The 20589-nt window shown below is 45.6% G+C and overlaps 1 protein-coding gene across 1 annotated transcript in view; it reads right to left on the bottom strand.

Annotated features, from left to right (window-relative positions):
• Positions 1-3381: 3381 nt before the first annotated feature.
• Positions 3382-20589, bottom strand: part of NHSL2 (NHS like 2) — a 307160-nt gene continuing 289952 nt past the window's right edge. The window contains exons 4-6 of the mRNA XM_065915921.1: positions 11385-13712; positions 9513-9645; positions 3382-8685 (exon numbers count right to left, since the gene is read on the bottom strand). Of these exons, the coding sequence (XP_065771993.1) occupies positions 8361-8685; positions 9513-9645; positions 11385-13712 (2786 nt within the window). The 3' untranslated portion in view covers positions 3382-8360. The remainder of the gene's footprint in view (positions 8686-9512; positions 9646-11384; positions 13713-20589) is intronic.

Here is a 20589-nt window from a genome sequence, read left to right as displayed (position 1 = left end):
GGCTCAAATGACAGAAAGCAAACTAAAGGTCCCCAGAAACAAAGTTCTTAGATTTAAAAAATCCTGCAGCCTGAGAGATACGTCTAAGTGACAGAATTCATACAGGATTAAAGTCCTAGCTCTCTGTATGTTGGCCTGTCCAAAACTGCCCCAGAGGAGTATCTTCAAATGGCTTCCTGGGAGAAGTGAGCATAAGCCAATGGAAAGAATGTTTCAAAAGACAAGAAAAGGGAAATGTCTCAGGAGCCCCCACTATCCCCTACTCCTTGACCAGCCCCATCAGACCTGGAACTGGACCAGAGAACTGATTAGAGAACTGGACAGTGTGTGTGTGTGTGCGTGTAAGATACACCAGCAAATGGGACCATCATAGTCCAGGTGGAGAAACCATGTTCTCACACACAGGCACATAACTTGTTATTCACTCGTATCCTCCAATATTTATATGAGCAAATGCGAAAATGTGAAACTGAGTTTTATGCTCCCAAGCAGCATGAGAGGTAGAGACAGGAGTGAGATGAAGAGAAATGTGGAGGAGCTTTAAGGAATCCTTTTAGAGGTTCAGAAAACAGGAGGTGGCAGTGTGTTGAATGCCTGCTGGCTGTGGTGCTGCATGGGGCATCCCAAGGAGCCTATTCCTGGGACTGGAGGTCGGGGATGCAGGCAGTTTAGGCAGGGGAAAACTGTGGACATAGAACATCTTTCATATCTCACTGGTTTCATTGCTGGGGCTGAGTCTAGAACAAGTCCAAATCACATTAAAATGGGCACATGGACATTTCAGATTTTAAAACCAGCCATTGGAACCAAGAAAGCTGGCGATTTTCCTAGGAAACTGTAGATTGAACTGGAATCTCATGGCCTGGGCCACCAGACTTTCCAGAGATGGCCCTGAACACGTGATGGAAGTATTGGGCAGAGTGGGACTGATGAGCCGGGCCAGGGGTCCCCGACCATAGTTTGGAATGAACGAAATAAGAAAACTCAAAAAAACCATTCTTTCCTGCCAGCTTAACCCACACTTGAGGAAGCAGAGGCACATTAGATAACCAGTACAGGAGATCTGGAGAAAAGAATGAGGGTTCTACCCTGAGGTAGTTAGAGACAGGGACAGAGACAGAGACAGACTGAGAGAGTCTATGAAGGGCATCTGTCACAGAGTACTGGTTGGCATGTGCAACGCCTTTCTACCCACCTCTGTGCAAGTGAGTCTGACATTGCAGTAAATGGAAGGGCAGTGTGCACATCACCCAGCACACAACTCAGTCATCACCTGGGTCACAGAAATGCCCAACCCAGGGGTCAGGAAACTATGACAGGCAGGCCAATTTCAGTCTGCAACTTTGTATAGCCCAAGAGCTAAGAATGGTATTTACATTTTTAAAGTGTTGTAAAGCAAGCAAACAAATACTAACAAAGAAGAAGACTATGCTACAGAGACCATCTGTTCCTCGCCCACAGAGTTCCTTGCCCACAAAGCCTGAAAGAGTTACTATCTGGACCTTTATAGTAACAATTTGTCAAACCTTGGTCTAGACGAAGAGGAAAATTCCACCAATCTCTGAGTATTCCTGAAAAGGGAAACCAGAGCAGGTTCAGGAGAAGGACTGGAACAATGGGATAACTGAAAACACCACTACTTCTGACAAGTACTGCCTGCAACTCCACTAAACCACACTAGTGAGGTACACATGAGCTTTGGAAGGAAGCCTGAGAATAGCTAAAGAGAGAGTCATAACAAGGAACATTAGGCAAAGCATATTCTGGAAAACAGCATGCAGAGCTCAGTACTGATGAGAAAATTCAGTTATTGTTTGATAAAATTGAGATAGAGCTTGAGCCCAGGGATTGATAAAATATCAAGAAGTTTCTAGAACATAACTAAGTATCTCATGAACATCTAACAGTCTGAAACTACCTTGTAAAGTTTAATAAAGGAAGAATAAAGTAGATTCTAGGAAAGCCTATATTGGTTTGCCCTACTTTAAATAAATACCAGTTACAAAAATTCACACTGAAAAAGAAAATAGAGGCATTAGGGATATGGACAAGAGCATTTTTCATTTTTCAAAAGAAGTCACCAGAAGATGCCCTTCTGTAAGAAGCTTCTCTCCTAAAACATGGAATTTGATCTATAAAAATTCAGTTTTTCAAATAACTCTTAGAGAAAACATCCACTGTAAAGAGTAGGGCACATATATTTAATCTGGAGGGAAATGAATGTTTCTATACTGAAAATAAGATTTGTCTTTGGATTCATGAACTAAAGAACTCTTGAACATTTTCCCTAAAGCACATATATTATTCACTGACATACCTGGGAAATTCATGTATCATAATAGTAGAAGCCAGCTGTGGGTCTTCCATAAATGCAGTGATTTGGATGAAAAAACACTGGGCCCAGAGGCAGGAGAACTGGGATTGAGGCTGGGCCCTGCCACTGCATGACCTTGCGTAAGTTATTTAACTTTCTGGGACTCAAGTTTCCTCATCTGTAAGAGGAAAGGTTGGTCCCTTTCAGCACTAACATTCCATGGACTACAGATAAATATAGAAATAAGATCAATACAACAATCTAGAAATAAGAGATAATCCCCAAAGTAAGCTCTGGAGTCAGTAGAAAAACGTAGCAATGAAATATAATAAAAAGAATAAAATTTTAACTACTAGCCAGAGTAAATATATCTCATTTAAAAATTAATGAAAAGATTTGTAATTTACAATTGATTAGGAGAGGTAAGAACATACATGTTTCTATTTCTTCACCATCATACATATGGAGGAGGAGATGAGTGTCCGGTGACTTGTACAATGGGCACAATGCTGCGTTTGCATGCAGAACATTTTGTAAAATTGGACATTAAAAAGAGCTCAACACCACATAAGGAATAAAGAAAGAGTAGTTAACTAGTTGCTGCAGTTCAGAATTTTTTGCAATTTGTTGATATCAAATTCCACAAATATGCAAAGTCTTAAAAATCAAATCTACTTCTATAAGAACCTCCCTAGAGAATAGCCACCACAGGGAAGATAGACATTTAAGGGTTGGCAGTACCAAACAAATGTAACACCTTTTCTTTTTCCTATTTGTGGATTAAAAAATTGTTTTTAAACCAAAAACAGGCCAGATGTGCTGGCTAAGTCAAATCAAAAGTTTCTGCAGGTTGAGCAAGTAGTTAATTCAATATGATAATTACTTAACACCAAATAAACATATTATCTGACGAACATGATAACATAAGTCACATGGCAGAAGATTGATCATGTAATGTAATGACAGCAGAAAAGATAGGAAAGGCTAGAATCATTTGGAGTCGTGGCTATAGTGACTCAGGAGCTTGAAGAAGTAACATCACTAGAACACACACACACACACACACACACACACTATTCGGATACTGCTGCTGCTGGTCCTGGGACCATACTTTGAGAACCACTGGCCTAGATTTTGGGCTTTACTGAACAGAAGTAGATATATATTTCACATAACTCATTACTTATGCAAAATTTTTTGCTAAACTTATTAAAAGTGCCTCAAATGTGTGCCTATGACCATTTCGTACTGTATTCCTCTACAAAATGTTTCAGATTATTAAAAATTTATTTTGTATCCTTGTTAAAATCCTTATCATTTTTGCTGCCCTTTCACAAAGTTAGCTCTTTGTATCTCTTTCTCACTCTCTCATCATTTTAAATCCGTAATAGTTTAGTCACTTATAGCTGAAATACACACAAAGGCTTTGGAGGGACCATACTCTGGAATAGATCTGGTCTCATTCTCACACCAAGAGAAAGTGGTAGCACAAAACACAGATAAGGGTTGGGGTCGAGGCTGCGTGCAATAAAGTTGCACCTTGAGGAAGTTTAATAATCACTACTGATACCAGATGGCTGACACTGATCTGGCACTTATTGGACAGTTTCACCTTTCATAAACAAGACACATTTTCACAAACTCTTTAAATCCTTATGTTTTTTAAGTAGTAATAATTGCATTTGTGTAAAAATGTTAAGGTACAATAAGAATTATCTAGGCCTTCTCAGTGTCTTGAGTAGCCATTTCTGAGACTCCCTTGGTAGAAACTACACTGAACAGCACTGAGAATGAGAATTTAATTGACCATCAGCAATTTACTCAGATAGTTCCAGGAGATTATATTTTCTATATTTAGGAATTAGTTAACAGTGAATTTGACCTTTCCATGGTGAAAAATATACTTCTGTAACTGATAGATGCCTAAAATTCTACAAGTAGAACATCATTCCTTTGGCTTAAGGCTTTTTCCCTGTTAAAATGCAAATGACCCCCCAAAGAGGTTTCAGTAAGCCTTATAATCTCAAAGTAAAGGAATTTATTCCTTTCCTGAGAGCATGCTTTACTTAGCAAGGAGGAGGACAAACGGAGAGGCATTCAGGAGAGTTGGTACCAAGAAGTAAGGTCTGGGGGAAATGGAGCAGAAAAAGACAGAGGATGCCAATGACAGACCTCCAACTCATTCACTATTTTGCTGAAGGGCTGTCCCTGTCAGTATTCCTACTGAAATGAGTGCTAACTTGCCACTTGGAGCAGGTTACTTAGAAATCAGCCATGTTTTCTGATAATATTGAAGAGTCTTTGATGTATAGGCATACAAAGGTTTAGAACCATGGAAAAATTGATGGCAATGAAACATTTGGTGCAACAACAGATGGGGAGCTATCCTCCACCCCTCAAATCAGAAGAAACGTATGTGTCCGTAGGAAGAAGTTAAATTGATATTACTTTACAGAGTGCAAATTGCAAGGCCGGGATTAGGGTAAGGCACTTACATGGCCCTGAGAGTGGGTGCCTCCTTAAATTTTGCACCCCAGGTGCCTCACTCACCCCACTCTAGCCCTGGCCCTGGCAAATCATATTAAAGTGAAGGCTGGCCATTGTGTTACATACTTGGTGATAATTGAAGGCTGTACTGGAGGGACAGAGCACTGACTATGAACTTGTCTTTTTAGGGAATAGTTTGTTGATGAGGAAGAGAGCAGGTGCATGGACAGATCTGCTCAAACTGATGGGTCTTGTGGGATCACAATCTGACCTGTGTCACTGGAGAATTAAAATGGGTGTCTGGTGACACTCCTGTTATAAGAGCCTTGCAGACTCTCCTCTGTCTTTGTATATTCAAGGTAATGTTTCCAGATCAACTGGTTGATTTGTGGTCAGTAAGCTAGCATGAGCTTTTTTGCTTCCTATGATCTTGCCTCTTTAAAGGGTGAGCTGTTGGCTAGGGATGCAGTTCACAGGAATACATACTGAGGGACAAGCTGGGGCCAGGTGGGAGGCCCAGGTGAGAGACTGAGGCAGGCAAAGGACAAGAGACAGCAGCAAATATTCCCGCTGTGCTGAGAATGACTTGTTTTCCACCCTCAACCTTTGAACCACAAACACATAATGAATACCCACCAAGGGCAAAGTGCTCTTAGCTACCGATTAACCTCCTCCCCTGGGGATGACTACCTCTACCCTTGACTAGACAGAAGTCAGTCCAGCAGAGAATCCTGCTGCTATTAGTTGGAATCAGAGGAAATAAAGGGACAGAAACAACTTGAATAGGTAGTTGATTTCCTGGGGCTAACTTCATTTCATCTGAATCCCTTCTGTATTCCACCTTCAAAAATTATTATTTTTATTCACACTAGTAATAGTGGCAACAGTGGGTTTTCTGAAAGCCTTACTGGAAGGGGCTTTCTGCCTCTCTTCTCTAGTCTTGGCAGAGTATGTGCAGAAGGCAGCAAACACTGTGGCTTGTGCCTGGATGGGAGACAGAGTTGGTGCTATGATAAACAAGGGGAAGCAAAACATTGAGTGCAAGGATTAGGAGAGCTGTCTGGTATGATGTTCATCAAAGACTGACAGAAATTCTATAGTTTGGTTGTTTGTTTAGGACTAGGTCCACCTGTTGCAATATTAAATGATTATTACCAGTCCTCAATATTACCTCTGACCACACCATCTCTGCCCCGAATCCTTTTCTGCTAATGGGAACAACACTGGGTATTGGAGGGCCATAGTAAAGATGTATGAGACTTTCTAAAAATTGCAGGCATGCAGAATATTGCAAAGGAAAGCAAGACAGGGTAATTGAAAAACATCAAGATGTCTGGGTATTCGGCTTTAGAATCTTTGGGGAAAACCACCAGAGGCAGCAAAATGAGGGGAGAGACAAAAGTAGCAAACAAGAAGTTTCCAAAAAAGTCAGCAGAAGTAACAAGTCCTATACCATGTGAGTCTCATACTCTGTTTTATAGCTAATAATGGTTCAAGAGTAGAGGGCCCAGGCAGTCTTTCACTTTTGTTAGGCAAAAGAATGAACACTCCATTTCCCCACAGAGGAAAATGTTTCTGTCCTTTGAAATTCTGAGTCGAGGGCAGACAAGTGTGGTATTTGTATATAAATTAAGACTAGGAATGAATCTTATTTTACTTAAGGCAAAACCTCTGAAATCTGGTCAGGGCCTTTGAACCAACTAGTTGGAATGCTTTCAAAAGCAACTGAGCTTTTGGTAACTGTCTATTATTTGAAGTAGCTTCTGTCTAAATCAGGGGGAGGTGCTAATGGTAAGGGAGTGGATGGGCCTGGTCTGTACTCAGAAGTCTAGAATTCCAAACTGTACCAACCAAGGGCCCAGGCCTAGGCCTTCTCTGTGAGAGGCCCAAGTCCCGTCAGCACTTAGTGTGGTTTTCCAGCTGCTCTGTCTGCTGTGTGGGCAGCTGGGCTAAAGGGTTTGCTTCTTATTGAGACCTATCAAAATCAAGATCTGCTTGTCTCTGGGGGGACATTTCCACATCCTCCAAGAGGTTGACCAATGAATCTGTTGGGTAGGGGGTGAAGGAGGAAGAGGTCAGGATACCCTCTTTGTGAATTTCATTTGACTTTCTTTTTTCCCTCTTGGGAATGGCGGACAATTAATTTTCCATATTGGTCAGCCAGTTTTCTTGGTTCAAAGCTGTTTTCCCCCTCAACCTCTCAGAAACCAGACATATGAAAATCAAATGAATCACGGCTCTTGCTTTGCTTAGAAAATTGAACTGACAAGAATAGTTAGTGTCTATAAGCTTTGGTAGGGGGTGGGGGGAAGGGGTCATAATGATTGTTCTGGTGCTCTGTCAGCATCCCATTTAACAAAGTTCTTACTTTCTCCCCTAGCATGGTTAATTGAAAACTGGTCAAACAGCAGAACCTAAATGGCAAAAAGTAGCCCTTTTTTGGGGGGTCATGGACCACAGTAACTTGCAAGGCTGCCTTTCAGATTTTCGATCTATCCTTTTAGTGTGTATGTTCTCGGCTTGGGAACAGAGGAAGATTTCCTTCAAACAAAATAAAACCAACCACAAACCACAATCTGAACTGAATGGTGGTGGGCAAGCTGCACTTACTTTCTCTCCTCCTTGAGCCTCTGAAGATGCTCTTCCTTCAGCTAATGACTTCCTGTAATGAATGCTATATGCAAATGAAACCAGAGTTCTTCAAATGCAGCATGAGCTGGGCACAGACACTAGCTATCGTTGGTGGCAGATGCTTGAAGGATCTCAAAGCACATGTGTGAGTTACCTTGGGTAGATGTGAGTGAACAGATGACTGCCTTGTTTGTTGACTGAACTTGGTTCATACAAAGCAACCCAGTTCTGATCTTTTCTAGCAGAGGAGTGAGAAGGGGGGGGGGTCTATATGTTTACTGAAACTCATCACCCTGATCTCCGTGTAGACAATCAAACTGAAATAGGCATGAAGTTCAGGACAGAGTCACATTCATATTTTGCACTACAAAAGCCATCCAATCAACCCCATGCCGAAATAAGTGCACACCTGCAAACCTCTCATGGGAGAGAGTTATACTGTGGTTGAAGAGGCATTAGAGTCCTTATGTTTCTCCACACAAGGTCATCAGGGCCTTGATGGGAAAGTGAATAATCAGCATTGGCACCCTATATCCCCTGGGTTTGGCAGCCCTCAAACTGCTCTCTCACTGCGCCCCTCAGTGACAGGAGCCAGGGATGGAGCAGTCTGGTGATTGGTTGAAAAGATGGCACATGTGCCCTTGCATCTGAGAATTTCTTCTAAGTGCATACCACTGGGGGAAATAAGGAGAAAATTGGTACTCAGTAATGGCAAGATTTTAAGTAGGAAAATGTAAAATGTCTGAAGATGATTAAAGTGCCTGATAAATTTAGTTCTAGATGTGGCCTCTCTCCTGCTGTCCAGAGTGTAAGTTAACGTCAAAGAAATGCAGGCTTTTTTGTTATGTTCTTTTTCAAAACCCTCTTTTCCTCTTCCCCCTTCTCTACTCAACTTTAGTAACTAAACCTTGTTTGCTGAACCCAGGGCTTAGGTACTGGGGTTATCAGGGGTTTTGTAGTCTTTTGAAAATTGTGCAATAATTCGCCGAGCCAGTGGGTTAGTGGTCTTCAGCAGTTCGGCTGCTGAGGGGCGGGACCTTGGAGTTGCCTTGCTTCCCTTCTTCTGTAGCAAGGCCTTGAAATCATCATTTCTGCCAGCATCTAGGTTGGCACTGCCGCTTGACCCTGCAGAGGCAGCCAACTCACTGACCGGAGACTCAGGTGGGTTCCTTACTGGTGAGTGGGAGCTTGGTCGGCTGCTGCCAGCAAAGGTCTCACCAGGTTCCTTCCAGCCAAGCAGCTTTCTTTTGGACCTAAATAAGAGAAAGTGTGCTTTCAGTGAATTCATGCGCAAACATTTTCTACTGCTTCATATAGTGTCGTGAGTGTCAGTGACATGACCTGGGAACTTCCATGCTTTGTGAGCAGTTGTACTACCAGCTTTCTCTTTCTCTGCCAAGTCCTCAGAGTTCCTCCTGTCCCTATACTCCTTTCAATGTCCACGTATGGAGTCACTGGGCCTGTGTCTACCGGCTCAGTCCTGCCCAGGTTCTGGGACCAAGGAAGAATTTAAGGAGTCAAGGCTAGTAGCTCAGTGACTCTGAATCAAGACAGTCTGGGAGCTGATCCTGTTCTGAACTTGTGCTCCAACTCCAGTAACTGGGCTGTTTCCAGTTTCCTCACTATTGAATCCCTGCTTTGTGCCCCAGTCCAATAACTGGGTCCCCGTGTGGTCATCCTTTGGCTAAGTTCCTACTTTGATGCTCAGCCTGGTGTCTCACTTTACTTTTTGATGAGGTTTTTTTTTTTTTTTTTGGTATGAGAATTCTGTGAAGGGTTAAACGTCTCTGACTGTAGGCAGAGCTGTGAGAGAGCAGATGGAGCCACAATAGGCCATGTGGTTGCTAAGAGACGAGGGGCCTCTCACTCCGCACCTGGTCCTCCCTTCCCTGGCTGCCCCTCCTCCACTTCACCCGAAGATGTCAGTGAATCAGAGATGTGAGGCCCTGGTCTGTGTTCACATACGTGGACATCTGAACTTAGTCTCCAATTTCCACTCTAATGCTTAGAGGTAGCAGTTTTTCTTCTGGTATAAGGAGAGAAGGCAATTATAATGGGAATTAAAGAAATTGGCCCAGACCTGTGGATCACTGTAAATAAATCTTCAGTTGTACGTGAAGCCACAAACACGTCATCATCATCTTCTGCAATCCATTCGGCTGTTTTATCACTGATTACACTTTTTTCTTCAGTGCTTGGTTCCATCGAACTCCCTAGGCATAAAAACCAGAAAGAATTACTTTGACCACAATCATTAGGACAAAGCACATTCTCAGATGTATTTCATCTGATGTTCAGAGCAACTCTGGGAGGGCAGCAGGGCAGAGACTTGCTGTTTCCATTCTGCAGAGAACAAGATGTTCCAAAGGTTAGTGATTTGGCCTGCGCAATGTGGAGGGAGTGATGAAGACCAGCCTGGGTCCCTGTTTTCTCCTGCCTTTTCCATTACAACAATGTTCAGGTTGCCTGATCATTCTCTTGTTTTAAATGTATCATTTTTAAAACTCAAGGAGCTGAGAACAATCTAAAGCAATGACTCAACCAGTGGGTGGAAGTGGGACCAATCTGAATCTCAGAGGGAGCCTGTGGAGTTTGAGGAAGCTGATTCTAAAATTACTTGTGGCTTTGATTTGTTTGCTTGTTTTAGTTACAATGATTTAACTTATGTTGAAAATCCAATTCAGCTTAAGGAAGGTCATAAAATTTTGATGTTTGTGTTAAGGGTTTCAAAAAGGATGAGAAACACAGACGAACCTGGAGGACATTATGTTAAATGAAATAGCCAGTCATCAAAAAACAAATACTATATAATTCCACTTACATGGGGTCCCTAGAGGAGTCAAATTCATAGAGACAGAAAGTAGAAGAGTGGTTGCCAGGGGCTGGGGGGAGAGGATGATGGGTAGTTATTATTGACTGGGTACTGACTTCAATTTTGCAAGATGTAGAGAGTTCTGGAGATGAATGGTGGTGATGGTTGCACAACACTATAAATGTGCTTAACACCTACTGAACTGTGCACTTAAAAATGGTTGCATGCATGCTAAGTTGCTTCAGTCATGTCCAACTGTTTGCAACCCTATAGACTAGAGCATACCAGGCTCCTCTGTCCATGGAATTCTCCAGGCAAGAATACTGGAGTGGCTTGCCATTTCCACCTCCAGGGGATCTTACTGACCCAGTCATTGAACACATATCTCTTCTGTCTCCTGCATTGGCAGGCAGGTTCTTTACCACTAGTGCCACCTGGGAAGCCCTCAAAATGGTTAAGATGGTAAATTTTACATTATGTGTATTTTACCACAGTTAAAGCATAAAAAGACAAGAAAAAAAAAAACCCAAAAGGATGAGAAATATCATCTAGCTTGGTCTTATGGTTCCAGGCAGAGATAGGCTCAAACCATCCAAGAAAGTGAGCCCCCTTTCCTCTAGAAAACACTAAGAGAAGCTGCTGGTGGTAAAATATTACACTGCTTGAAGCCCGCCAGCCTGCTATGGCACTTGAACTCAGACTGGGAGGGTACTTAATCCCATGAATGAAACTAAATTTAGTGGAAGCTGGTGAAAAGTGCTGTCTAGTGAGATGGAGAGACTGTTCTTAGGGCAGGAGATGCCTGCCTGAGGAGGAAGATGGGTTCCTAAGGTCCTAGGGTGCTGAGACCTAGTTTGATTTCATTAGTTCACCACTGGGGGTTCCAGGGTAGACTGTTCCATACTGTCCCATACTCCACTGATCACTGTGGAAACCCCCCTGACCCCTGGATCAGTCCTGATCCCAAGGGCAGTGAAACCAATTTAGAGTAACTCAAACCTCAAGAGGTGTCCCCTCTTGATTTGGTCACCTTGGGATCAGGCTCATTATCTGGGGGCATTTGCTTCTGCCTCTGGTACCCCATCCTCACTCTTGTCTCTTCTGGGATTGAAAGGAAAAGCCCACAGACATTTTACTAACCTGGAGGACTTGCTTCCCTTTCACTGTTGGACTGTGGCATTGAGGTCATCCTTGTACCAGCAGATGGCAGGTGGTCATCAGTTGGGAGACACTTGGCATCTTCCTCCAGGGTGATGATGGGGCTGAGGGGCAGTCTTGGTTCAGTCACATAGGCCTCCACTTGAGCCGTGGGTGAAGTGAGAGGCAGGTACAGCACGCTGGGCTTTTTTGGTACAGGAGGTGGAATCTTGCCTTTCTTTCTCTCAACTTCCTCTTGGCTCTGGAGGCTAATTCTTTCAGGCAGGGCTCTCCCCTTAGTGCCGTCATCCTCCATACTTCCCTGGGGAGGTTGCTGTGTTCCTGAGAAGAAAGCACCAGAGGAACTGGCAAAAGGCGTGAAAACAAGAGATGAGGGTGCTATGGACTCCCCTGGGCTTCTGCTCTCAGGGAAGCTGGAGGACTTTGATTTCCGCACCACTGTGTAGATATCTTGAGGGAGTGGCCTTATGTGCTGAATTGAACTCTTAGGAGTCATAGCCAAGGTAGGCGAAGTTAGTGAGTACTCCTCGGGGACAGATGGGGGCTTGTGGACTAAGCTTGGAGGCCTTCGGGCCAGAGGGGGCTTCTCGGCTATGGGAGGTTTCACCTTCCTCTCTGGCAAGGTGAAGACTTCAGCTCCTGACTCCTCAGCATAGTCAGGGCTCTCGATGTCATCTTCTAGCTCAGACTTGCTGACTGACCTCAGGCGAACAGAACGTAAGTCAGACTGAGTAACCATGGGCATGATTGGCTGGTTGGGGCTAGTTTTCTGGGCCATCTTGGCCCCAAAATTTGTATCTGAGTGATGCTGGCTCACCTTGTTTTTGCTTCGGATTGAGATACTCATCCCAGACAGATCCAGGTTGGTTGAAGAGGTCAATGGTAGGTCAAACGATAGCCGTGACTTGGACATTTTCTCCATTGGTGATGTTGGGGGTAGTGATGACTTCCTCTCAGGTACCACTGGACGCACCCGGACACTGCTGCTTGAAGGGGGCAAGTGGCCCAGGGTCAAGGACATGGAGACAGTGGGTGTTGGTGTCTCTGACTGGCTGGAGTATCCACTGGAGGGTGACATCAGCCCAGTAGGCTTTCCTGGTGAGGATACCTCCCTGGCCTCCACCTCGATAGAAAGTTGGGAAGGCGTCGTGGCTCTGGAAGTGGAAGGGGAAGCAAGAGACTCTGAGCTGCCCTGAACTTGGGTGCACTCAATGACTGTGGTGCCAGTGGCAGTGCTGGAGCTGGACAAGGATTGGTAGGTGTCACCAGACTTCCAGTCAGTAAGATACCAGTGATGGGCGAATTGTGTACCTTCTGGGTCTTTGAAGGTTGGCACAGGTGGGTGACCCTGAGTATCTGGGTGGGATGAGTGATGTCCTTGGTGTTCCAAGGAGAGACAAAGGCTCCTGGGCCTCTGGTCCTTGGGTAGTACTGACCCACCTTCTGGCAAGAGGACTGGTTCATCTTTGACCAGTGAGACACTGCGAGTCGGAGGGGAAGGCTTCTTCTTGGCCTTCTTGAGTGAGATGCTCTTGGACCTCTGCCTTCTGTGATGGGCCTCCTGTTGGGCACTGAGGGAGGCAATGTTGTCAGCACTGTTACTGCCCTCAGAACTCGTACTGGTATAAGGTAGGGCACAGGCTTCACTGGCCTTCTGCTCCTCCTCATAGTCCACATCCATGGTACCTGTATCTGTGGGTACAGACAGTGACCGCTCCCGGAACCTGCTGGCCCCACCTGGGCCGGTCTCCAGCCTTGAGGTACCACTGGTCAGAAGACCAATCTTGGAGGGTCGTTCTGATACTTGGCTTCGTTGAGTAGGATGCTGAGAGTAGCCAGCAGGCCCACTGCATCCTGCTGGGATATCACGAGTGACAAAGAGGGCAGCAGCCTCCTTAGGAACAAGAGGTGGCAGTGTATGCAGAGAGACCCAAGAATTCCCAGAGGAAGGATTTTTTCCATTTTCATTGACTTGACTGCTCTGAGCGGTGGCACTTGGAGTCACATAGGTAAAAGCATCTCCCTTCCAGGAAGCGGAGAATGTCGATTCTGTTGGTCCATTGCAAGAACCAGGAATGCTATACACCATTCCCATGTTCTCCATTCCAGGGGGTTTTGTGGCACCCCATGCTTGGAAAGGTTCTTCCGGATGACTAGAAGGATTTCTTAATACTGGTGAGGTGAGATTTGGGAACCGAGCTTCCTGACTGAGTGCAACTCTTCCATGAACACTTTCTGGAACTGAATGGCTGGGCCTGATGTCTGAGGTGGTAGAGCGGGCCACACTGCCTGCTGGGCTGTTGCTGTGACCTGGAGGAGGTAAACATAGAATGTTAGTGGTATGGTTAGGGATCCCCCAGCAGCAGCTGTCATCAAAGAGACGGGATCACCAATTTTTTGTCAAGAAGCATTTGCCAATAGCTTGGTCAGAATTCCTTGGTTCTTCCTTTCCATAGTTGAGGATGCTGGGGGAAGTTGAGTCCTTACCATCACCACACAGTGAGTCACAGGGTGCCCTTGAATTGTCCAGATGGCTGCCAAAGACTTTCCAGCTTTTTTTAAAAAAAATATTTTTTTTTTTAAATTATTTTTTTAATTGAAGGATGATTGCTTTACAACATTGGTTGGATTTTTGCCATACATCAACATGAATCAGCCATAGGAGGGAGGTTCAAGACGGAGGGGACATATGTACATCTCTGACTTTCCAGCTTTGAATATGCCTTTCAGAGCTGAAGTAGCATGTGGGACAGCCATGTTTTTTTCCCCCCAGGTTTCCACCCCAGGCTCAGGAAGCCACCACAGTCCTCAGCATTCATCTCTCCAGAGATGAGAGCAGAGGGTTTCAAACTGATAAAGGACAGCAGTGTGACCTTCAGTTCCAGCAGCACATTGGGAGTATGCCACAGCTGAAAAGTTCAGAGTTTGGTTGCATTCTTGGCTTTTTAGATTGGCAACAGGAGAAAGTGAGGATAACTTACAATGTGAGGAAACCATTCAGATGTTGAAAACCCCCAAAGGTTTTCTCATATACATAACAATTATTACGATGAATGAAGGATGACGATGAAGATGACTACTCTCATGATAATTTATAATAACAGCCACTATTTGCTGAACACATACCATATACCAGGCACATGGTAGGAAAATTACATACAATAACTCTAATCCTCACGACCACTCCATGGGTTGGAATCATCATCCCCATTCACAGATGAAGAAGCTGAGGCTCAAAGAGGTTAGGGAACTTGGCTAAGGCCTCACAGTTAGTAAGTGGAGAGGCCAGAATTTGTACACATTTCTCTGGTCTGCGCTTTTTGGATGGCATTCATTTAATGGCAGTAACGGTTTTGTGAAGATGCTACTTTTAGTGATGATTTCCTTCTTTATCCGCCTAAAGTTGACATATATAGCTATTTTCTATTTAAAATGGGAAACAACAACATAACAAATTTATTAGACTGGAGATCTATCCATTTTCAGTTGCTGCCCTTTACAAAAGGCTTTTGGTTATCCTTAATTACTATTAATATATTGCCTTTTTCAAGATGTCCAAAGTCCCCCTCTCCCCCAATCACTCCTGTTCTCTGTCACAGCAATAACAGTTGGGTTGCAGAAATGGTAAGAGTGAGCAAAGGAAAAGGTTTGGGGGATCAGCTATGGTGGGGTCACCTTGGTCTCGCTGGGAATAGTTAGAGAATCCAATAATGGTCCGCCTCCGCCTCAGGGTGGACTTGGGGTTCACGGCTGTCTCTGTGTTAAACAACGAGTGTCGCAAACTTGCATGTTTATCAAACTGCTGCCCTGTAGCCAAAATAAAGACACTTGGGTGCATCCTGGTTTCTGTTCACAGTATGGTAGAAACTGGCCTGAGGTAGAGAGAAGGGATGATGGCAGTAGCGATGAGAATGAATAGCATTCAGGCAGGTGACCCTTCTTCCCCATCCCTCCCATCTTGGCCCTGGGCACCCGTAGCTCCAAAGCATGCATGCTGAAATTCAGAGGTCCACCCTGGGGTTACCTGTGAGTCTTAGGTGGCTGAGAGCTGTGGTTTTCAACCCTGGTTTTATATCAAAATAAACTGGGTGGCTTTTCAAACTCTAACAACTGGACCCCATCTCAGAACACTTAACACTCTGGGAATAGGGCCCAGGTAGAAGCATTTTCTCAGACTCCCCAGGTGATTGTTCAGATGTACAACCTGGGGTGAGAACCTCTGAAGTGGACAGACAGGTTGAGACTAGATGTTGTTTGATTGCAATCTTTTCTCAGAGAATGCTTTAACTTGGGCCAATGAGTGTCTCCAAGAAATTGCCCCATCCTGGCATCCAGGAAGCAGTCAGATAACCTGCCCTCCAGCCCCCTGATCACGTTTGATCAAAGTTCGCCCTGCGTGGTAACTGAGATCTACTTATCTCAAAGCACCAGCTCAGTCTTTGCTTCTGTGGAGTTGCTAGGGCAAGGACAGGGTGAGGGCAGTGGAGTAAAGTTTGCTGCTTCCCACCACTGTCTCTTTCAGCGGCTGGCTAACCAAACCCTCCCCTCTTAGTCCCATGGACACATAGGTACCCCCCTCCCCAGCAAGTGGCTCTGTGGAAAAAACACAGGGCCAGCCTCACTGAGGGCAAGGTAGAAGTTCAAAAACAAAGTGCCCACCATCACTTTGTGAGTTTTTCCTCTCAGCCCCCACACTTCTGGGTACATCTCCTGAGGCTCTGGGCTCTGCTTCCTGCCTCTGATTTCCTGAGATGACACCAGTGGAATTGGATGACCTCATATCCAGGGAGTATCACCACCTGTGGCCAGAGCTGTCCTTATCATCTTCATCAACTTTTTCCAACACACCACAGGCCAGTGCTGGCTCACAGGGTGCCTCTGGTCCCCTTGGGTTAGGAGGTCTTTATCTCATCAAGTTGTTGGCCCTATCTCCTTCTGAAATGGTTGACCTTCCTCCTCTTCCACTTATAGCTGGTGAAGTGTGGTGAATGAATTAATAATGGGTATGGTACAGGGTTCCACATGTCCCCAGAGAAAAAGCCAGCTGAGCTGTGTACAGTATTTTTCCCATCTCAAGGTAGTACCAGGTTCCTCTTTGATCTTGCACATTAGAAGGAAGCCCACCCCCACTAGGAGACTGAGTGATGACTCAAAGTGCTGCAATGCCCTTGGTCTGTGCTCTGTCTGATCTTACTATTTACCACCAGCACCCTGAACCCCACATGTCCCCTGAAACTCCTATCTGTGTGCTCCAAACCCAGCTTCTGACACCAAACATAACTCATACACTCTAATGCTCCAAAGAGTACACAAACTCATAAAGTTTTAGAGTTTTCTGGTAAGAGAGTTTCCTTTGCCATCAAATGGTCTCAGTTAGCGTGGCAGGGCCAGTAGAAAGTGAAGAAAGAGCATGCCTCCATTCCCTGGTGAGATTCACAATCTTGACAGTGCATGGTGAGCCAGTAGCAAAGAAAGTCTTGCTCCCTCCCCCAGCACCCAGTGCATTTGGACAGGATGATCTATAGTTGGCATAGAGGGAAGCAAACAGAGGTGATGCTAAGCAACTCTACCGGAGACGTTGATGGGCACGATGTCAGAGTGTGTGGGACAAGACTGAAGCCACCGCTTCTCCTCTAGGATGGGCAGAGGAAAGGGGCTATTCCAGGCAGCTTGCTTGTCGGCTGTGGTAGGCAGGCTCAGGGAGGCCTCAGGGGCCCTCACACCCTGCATGGTAGTCTCATCCTCGCTCAGCTGCCATTTTGTGGGCTGTTGGGAAAGAAGGTGATGGGAAGGGTGTGCTTCCAACTGGAGATGGGCTGTGCCCACAGGATGGCTGTCTAGGCAGGGTGGTCAGAGGCTTCATCGGGGAGGCAGGAAAGCTTTTGGATAGGCTGCCAGGCCAGATGCCTGCTGTGCAGGGCCCACCTCAGTGTGGCCTCGGAATGGCTCTACTGGTGAGCAGAGGTAAGTAGCAGCTTCCAGTGGGTAATGAAAGTTGTCTCAGGTCCCCCGTCAATGGGCGTGGGGCAAGCTCTGCATGCTGGCTCTCCCAAGTGGGGGAAGAGGCAACTCACCATCAGTACAAACTCCAGACGCCTGGCAGACTGGAGCCTTGGGCTGGGGGTGGGCTCAGGGGCCTCATCAGCAGAGCGGAAGGTCTGCCCCAGAAGTCTGGCCTCCGAGTACTGTTCCTCATATTCTTCTGAAAAACAGCACAGTGGATACACACTCTAGGGAGCCACGGCCAAGTGCCGGGCTGGGGAAGGACCACAAGCTGGGGGCTCCTGTTCTAGCTGCCAGGTCTGACTCGCATTGTTTCTTTAGGTTAGTTCCCAGTGTCTGAGCCTCTGGATTCAGGAATGGAAAAATGCCTACTTCCTATGAGGAGAAAAAAGAGTCAATGGTTTTGAGTTGTGCTGGTTCCGGGACTAAGCCTTTGTCTCCATGGCCCCCCATGGTAAGTGTTCAACTCAGGGAAGAGACTCAGGATGCAGATGTCTTTGGCCACTCTTTGCTCCAAGGCCCTTTCTTTGAAGCCCTGCAGCTCTTTAGGTTTTTACGCAATCCTACCAGGGACATGACCTGTGTGAAGCACAGAGAAATTTGCCTTGGGAATTTCAATGTTGAACATTCCCTTGGATGCCAAGAACTCTTACCTCAGCCTCTGAGGGTTTGGTTCCCTGCACCTTAGCCCCACTGTGGTGGAGGGCAATGTCAGTTCCAGGGGGGCTAAGGTGAAAGAGAGGGAAGGTGGAGGTAGTGGCAGAGGAGAAAGAGAAGTTGAGGGGCATTGTCAGGGAACAAGAAGGATGCAGAAGATTTGAATGGGTTTTATTTAAATGATGGATTCAATGAATGAAGGAAATGAGGCTAAAGAACCAACAGTGCTTGCACATTCAAACAGAGACTTGAATCATAGAAACTTGGAGTCAGGAGGGGCCTCGAGGGTTCCCTGGTCCAACGTTTCATTCTGGGCTCCGTTTCCTCCTCAGCAGCCCTTCCAGGTGTTTCTTCAGCCTCCACACACACCTGCCTGCAGAGAAGGGAAGCAGCCTTCCTCCCAAGGTGGCTCGTTCCATCCAAGGACAGTTGGGACTGTCAGGCATATGGAAAGTTCTTCCTTATCTTGAGGTGAAATCTACCTCCCCCTAGGTTTCCACCCACCTGTCCTCATTCTGCCCATGGTGGTAACACAGAGCACACTGACTCTTTCTGCATAGCAGCTCCTCTCATCAGAACACAAGGTTCACGGTGTCCCTTGGAATCTTGCTTCTCTAAGCTGGCCACTGCCCTGGCAGGGAGGTGGGGGTCATGGCTGTTGTCCAATTGGGTGACCACTCTAAAGTTTTCTCTTCTCCATAAAAGTTAGCCTTTGTTGGTAATGCAAAAATGACAGCTGGTAAGACCTCTTTTCGCTTTTAATGTTCACTCAACAAATGCCCTCTTGTGGATCCAGCCCTATGCCAGGTTCTCCCAGAAACCTGAGAGTTCTAAGAGATGTGATTCTTTACATTGAGGAGCCCAGTCTGGTTAGGTGGACAAAATATATACCTGGGATTAGCAGAAGAATGAGTAAATGAACAAATGAAAGGAAAATCAGTTCAGAACTATATAAGTCCTTTTGAGCTAGATGGTACAAAGGGCCTTGTATGAGTGCTTAGGGAGGGAATCATGCAAAGTGCAGAACTAGTGTTAAAGGTCTTTTTGGAATCAGCAAGCATAGAACTTGGAAGAAAGTATAAGGATTGGAGTGAGGAAGAGGGAGGAAGGGCTTCTATGCTTGGAAAAGAGCCTTGAGTGGGACAATGAGTGCCTGGAGGGTATAAGGACCTTGTAACTAGCACTGGGGTTTTATTTGTATTTTTTCTTGAGATCGAACTTACCTATAGTAAAGTACACAAATCTTCAGTGTGCAGTTCAGTGAATTGTGATATATGCATGCCCCTTGTAATCTCCATCCAGATATTTGCAGCACCCTAAGAGTTTCTCTCATAGCATTGAGTTTTAATCCTCTTGCCACTTACATTGGATAAATCCCACTGGTCAATGTGTTTGTTTTTCATGTTGTAAGATCTATCAGGGACCACATTGTTTTTCTCTTTTATGTTACTTTAACATTGTGTCTAGATCAGCCTGTGTTCCAAAGGACAGGAATCAGGAGTTGATGTTGCATTTTATCAGTATCATTTTATCCACCTGCCAGATACTGTTGCTAGTTGGTTTAGGAACACCCTATTTTTAATTCTCACAAAATTCTGCCATGTGGGGAACTGGAATCCCCGTTTTGAAGATGACTGACTAACCTGAAGCTCAGAGAGGTTGGGTAATATGCATAATGCCACACAGCTAGTTAGGTGTGGGATTCAACTCAGATTCTGGCTCTGTCTGATTTCCAAGTATGGGTTTTCTCACTCCACGTGGCGTGCACAGTCTGGCTGCTCAGGTGTTATGACTGGGCTGTTTCTCTGGTTGTGTGGACCTAGCTTTGTGTACAAGGTGCTCATCAGTATACCTCAAAGACACTGAGCTGGGAATTGGGAATGAGATGAAGTCTGAGTGCTGCGTATTGGGCTTACTTGGTGAGGCAGGAGTGACCCAGGAGACACATGAACAAGGTTATTTCAAAAGCAGAGAGTGTGAAGCCCAGAGAGGGAGACCCTGTTGATGCCTCCTTTGTGTTTGGGTGCCAGAATTCCAAAGGCTTGGGTGATGTGGCAAGAGAAGACCTGAGGGGATGTGGACCCACATTAATTTTAGAGTCTCTCATTTGGTGCTCTTTGTAAATGACTTGACTCATGGCTCTGTCCCTTTTCCCCCAGAGACAAGTGAACTGAAAAAAAGGAAGGGGGGAGCAAGGGGTGTAAACAGCCTTAAAATTAGAGTCTTTTGGAGTCAGTAGTTTGGAAGGTGAAAGATGGCAGTGTGTCTTTTGCTTTTCAATGGGTTTTCTACTATTCTCTCTTTTTCTCTCGCGGGTCCCTGTCCTTTCTTCGTCGCCTCCCTCTAGCTGCTGCTGGGCCCGTGGCCTCTGGCCGCAGCCCCCCTCCCTCTCAGTACCTTGCAACAGGCTCTGGAGATTGAGCTGCGCCTCGCGAAGCAGCTCCTCTACACTCGGGGGCCTGCCCGAGGAGAGGAACACGTTCACTGGCTGTCGCCATGACGACCTCGAGTGGGCAGTCGCTGTCGC

Source organism: Muntiacus reevesi, chromosome X, assembly GCF_963930625.1.
Source record: "Muntiacus reevesi chromosome X, mMunRee1.1, whole genome shotgun sequence".
In the NCBI taxonomy this organism is placed as follows: Eukaryota; Metazoa; Chordata; class Mammalia; order Artiodactyla; family Cervidae; genus Muntiacus; species Muntiacus reevesi.
The sequence above is the reverse complement of the archived record's forward strand: the minus strand, read 5'-3'. Positions and strand labels throughout refer to the sequence as shown.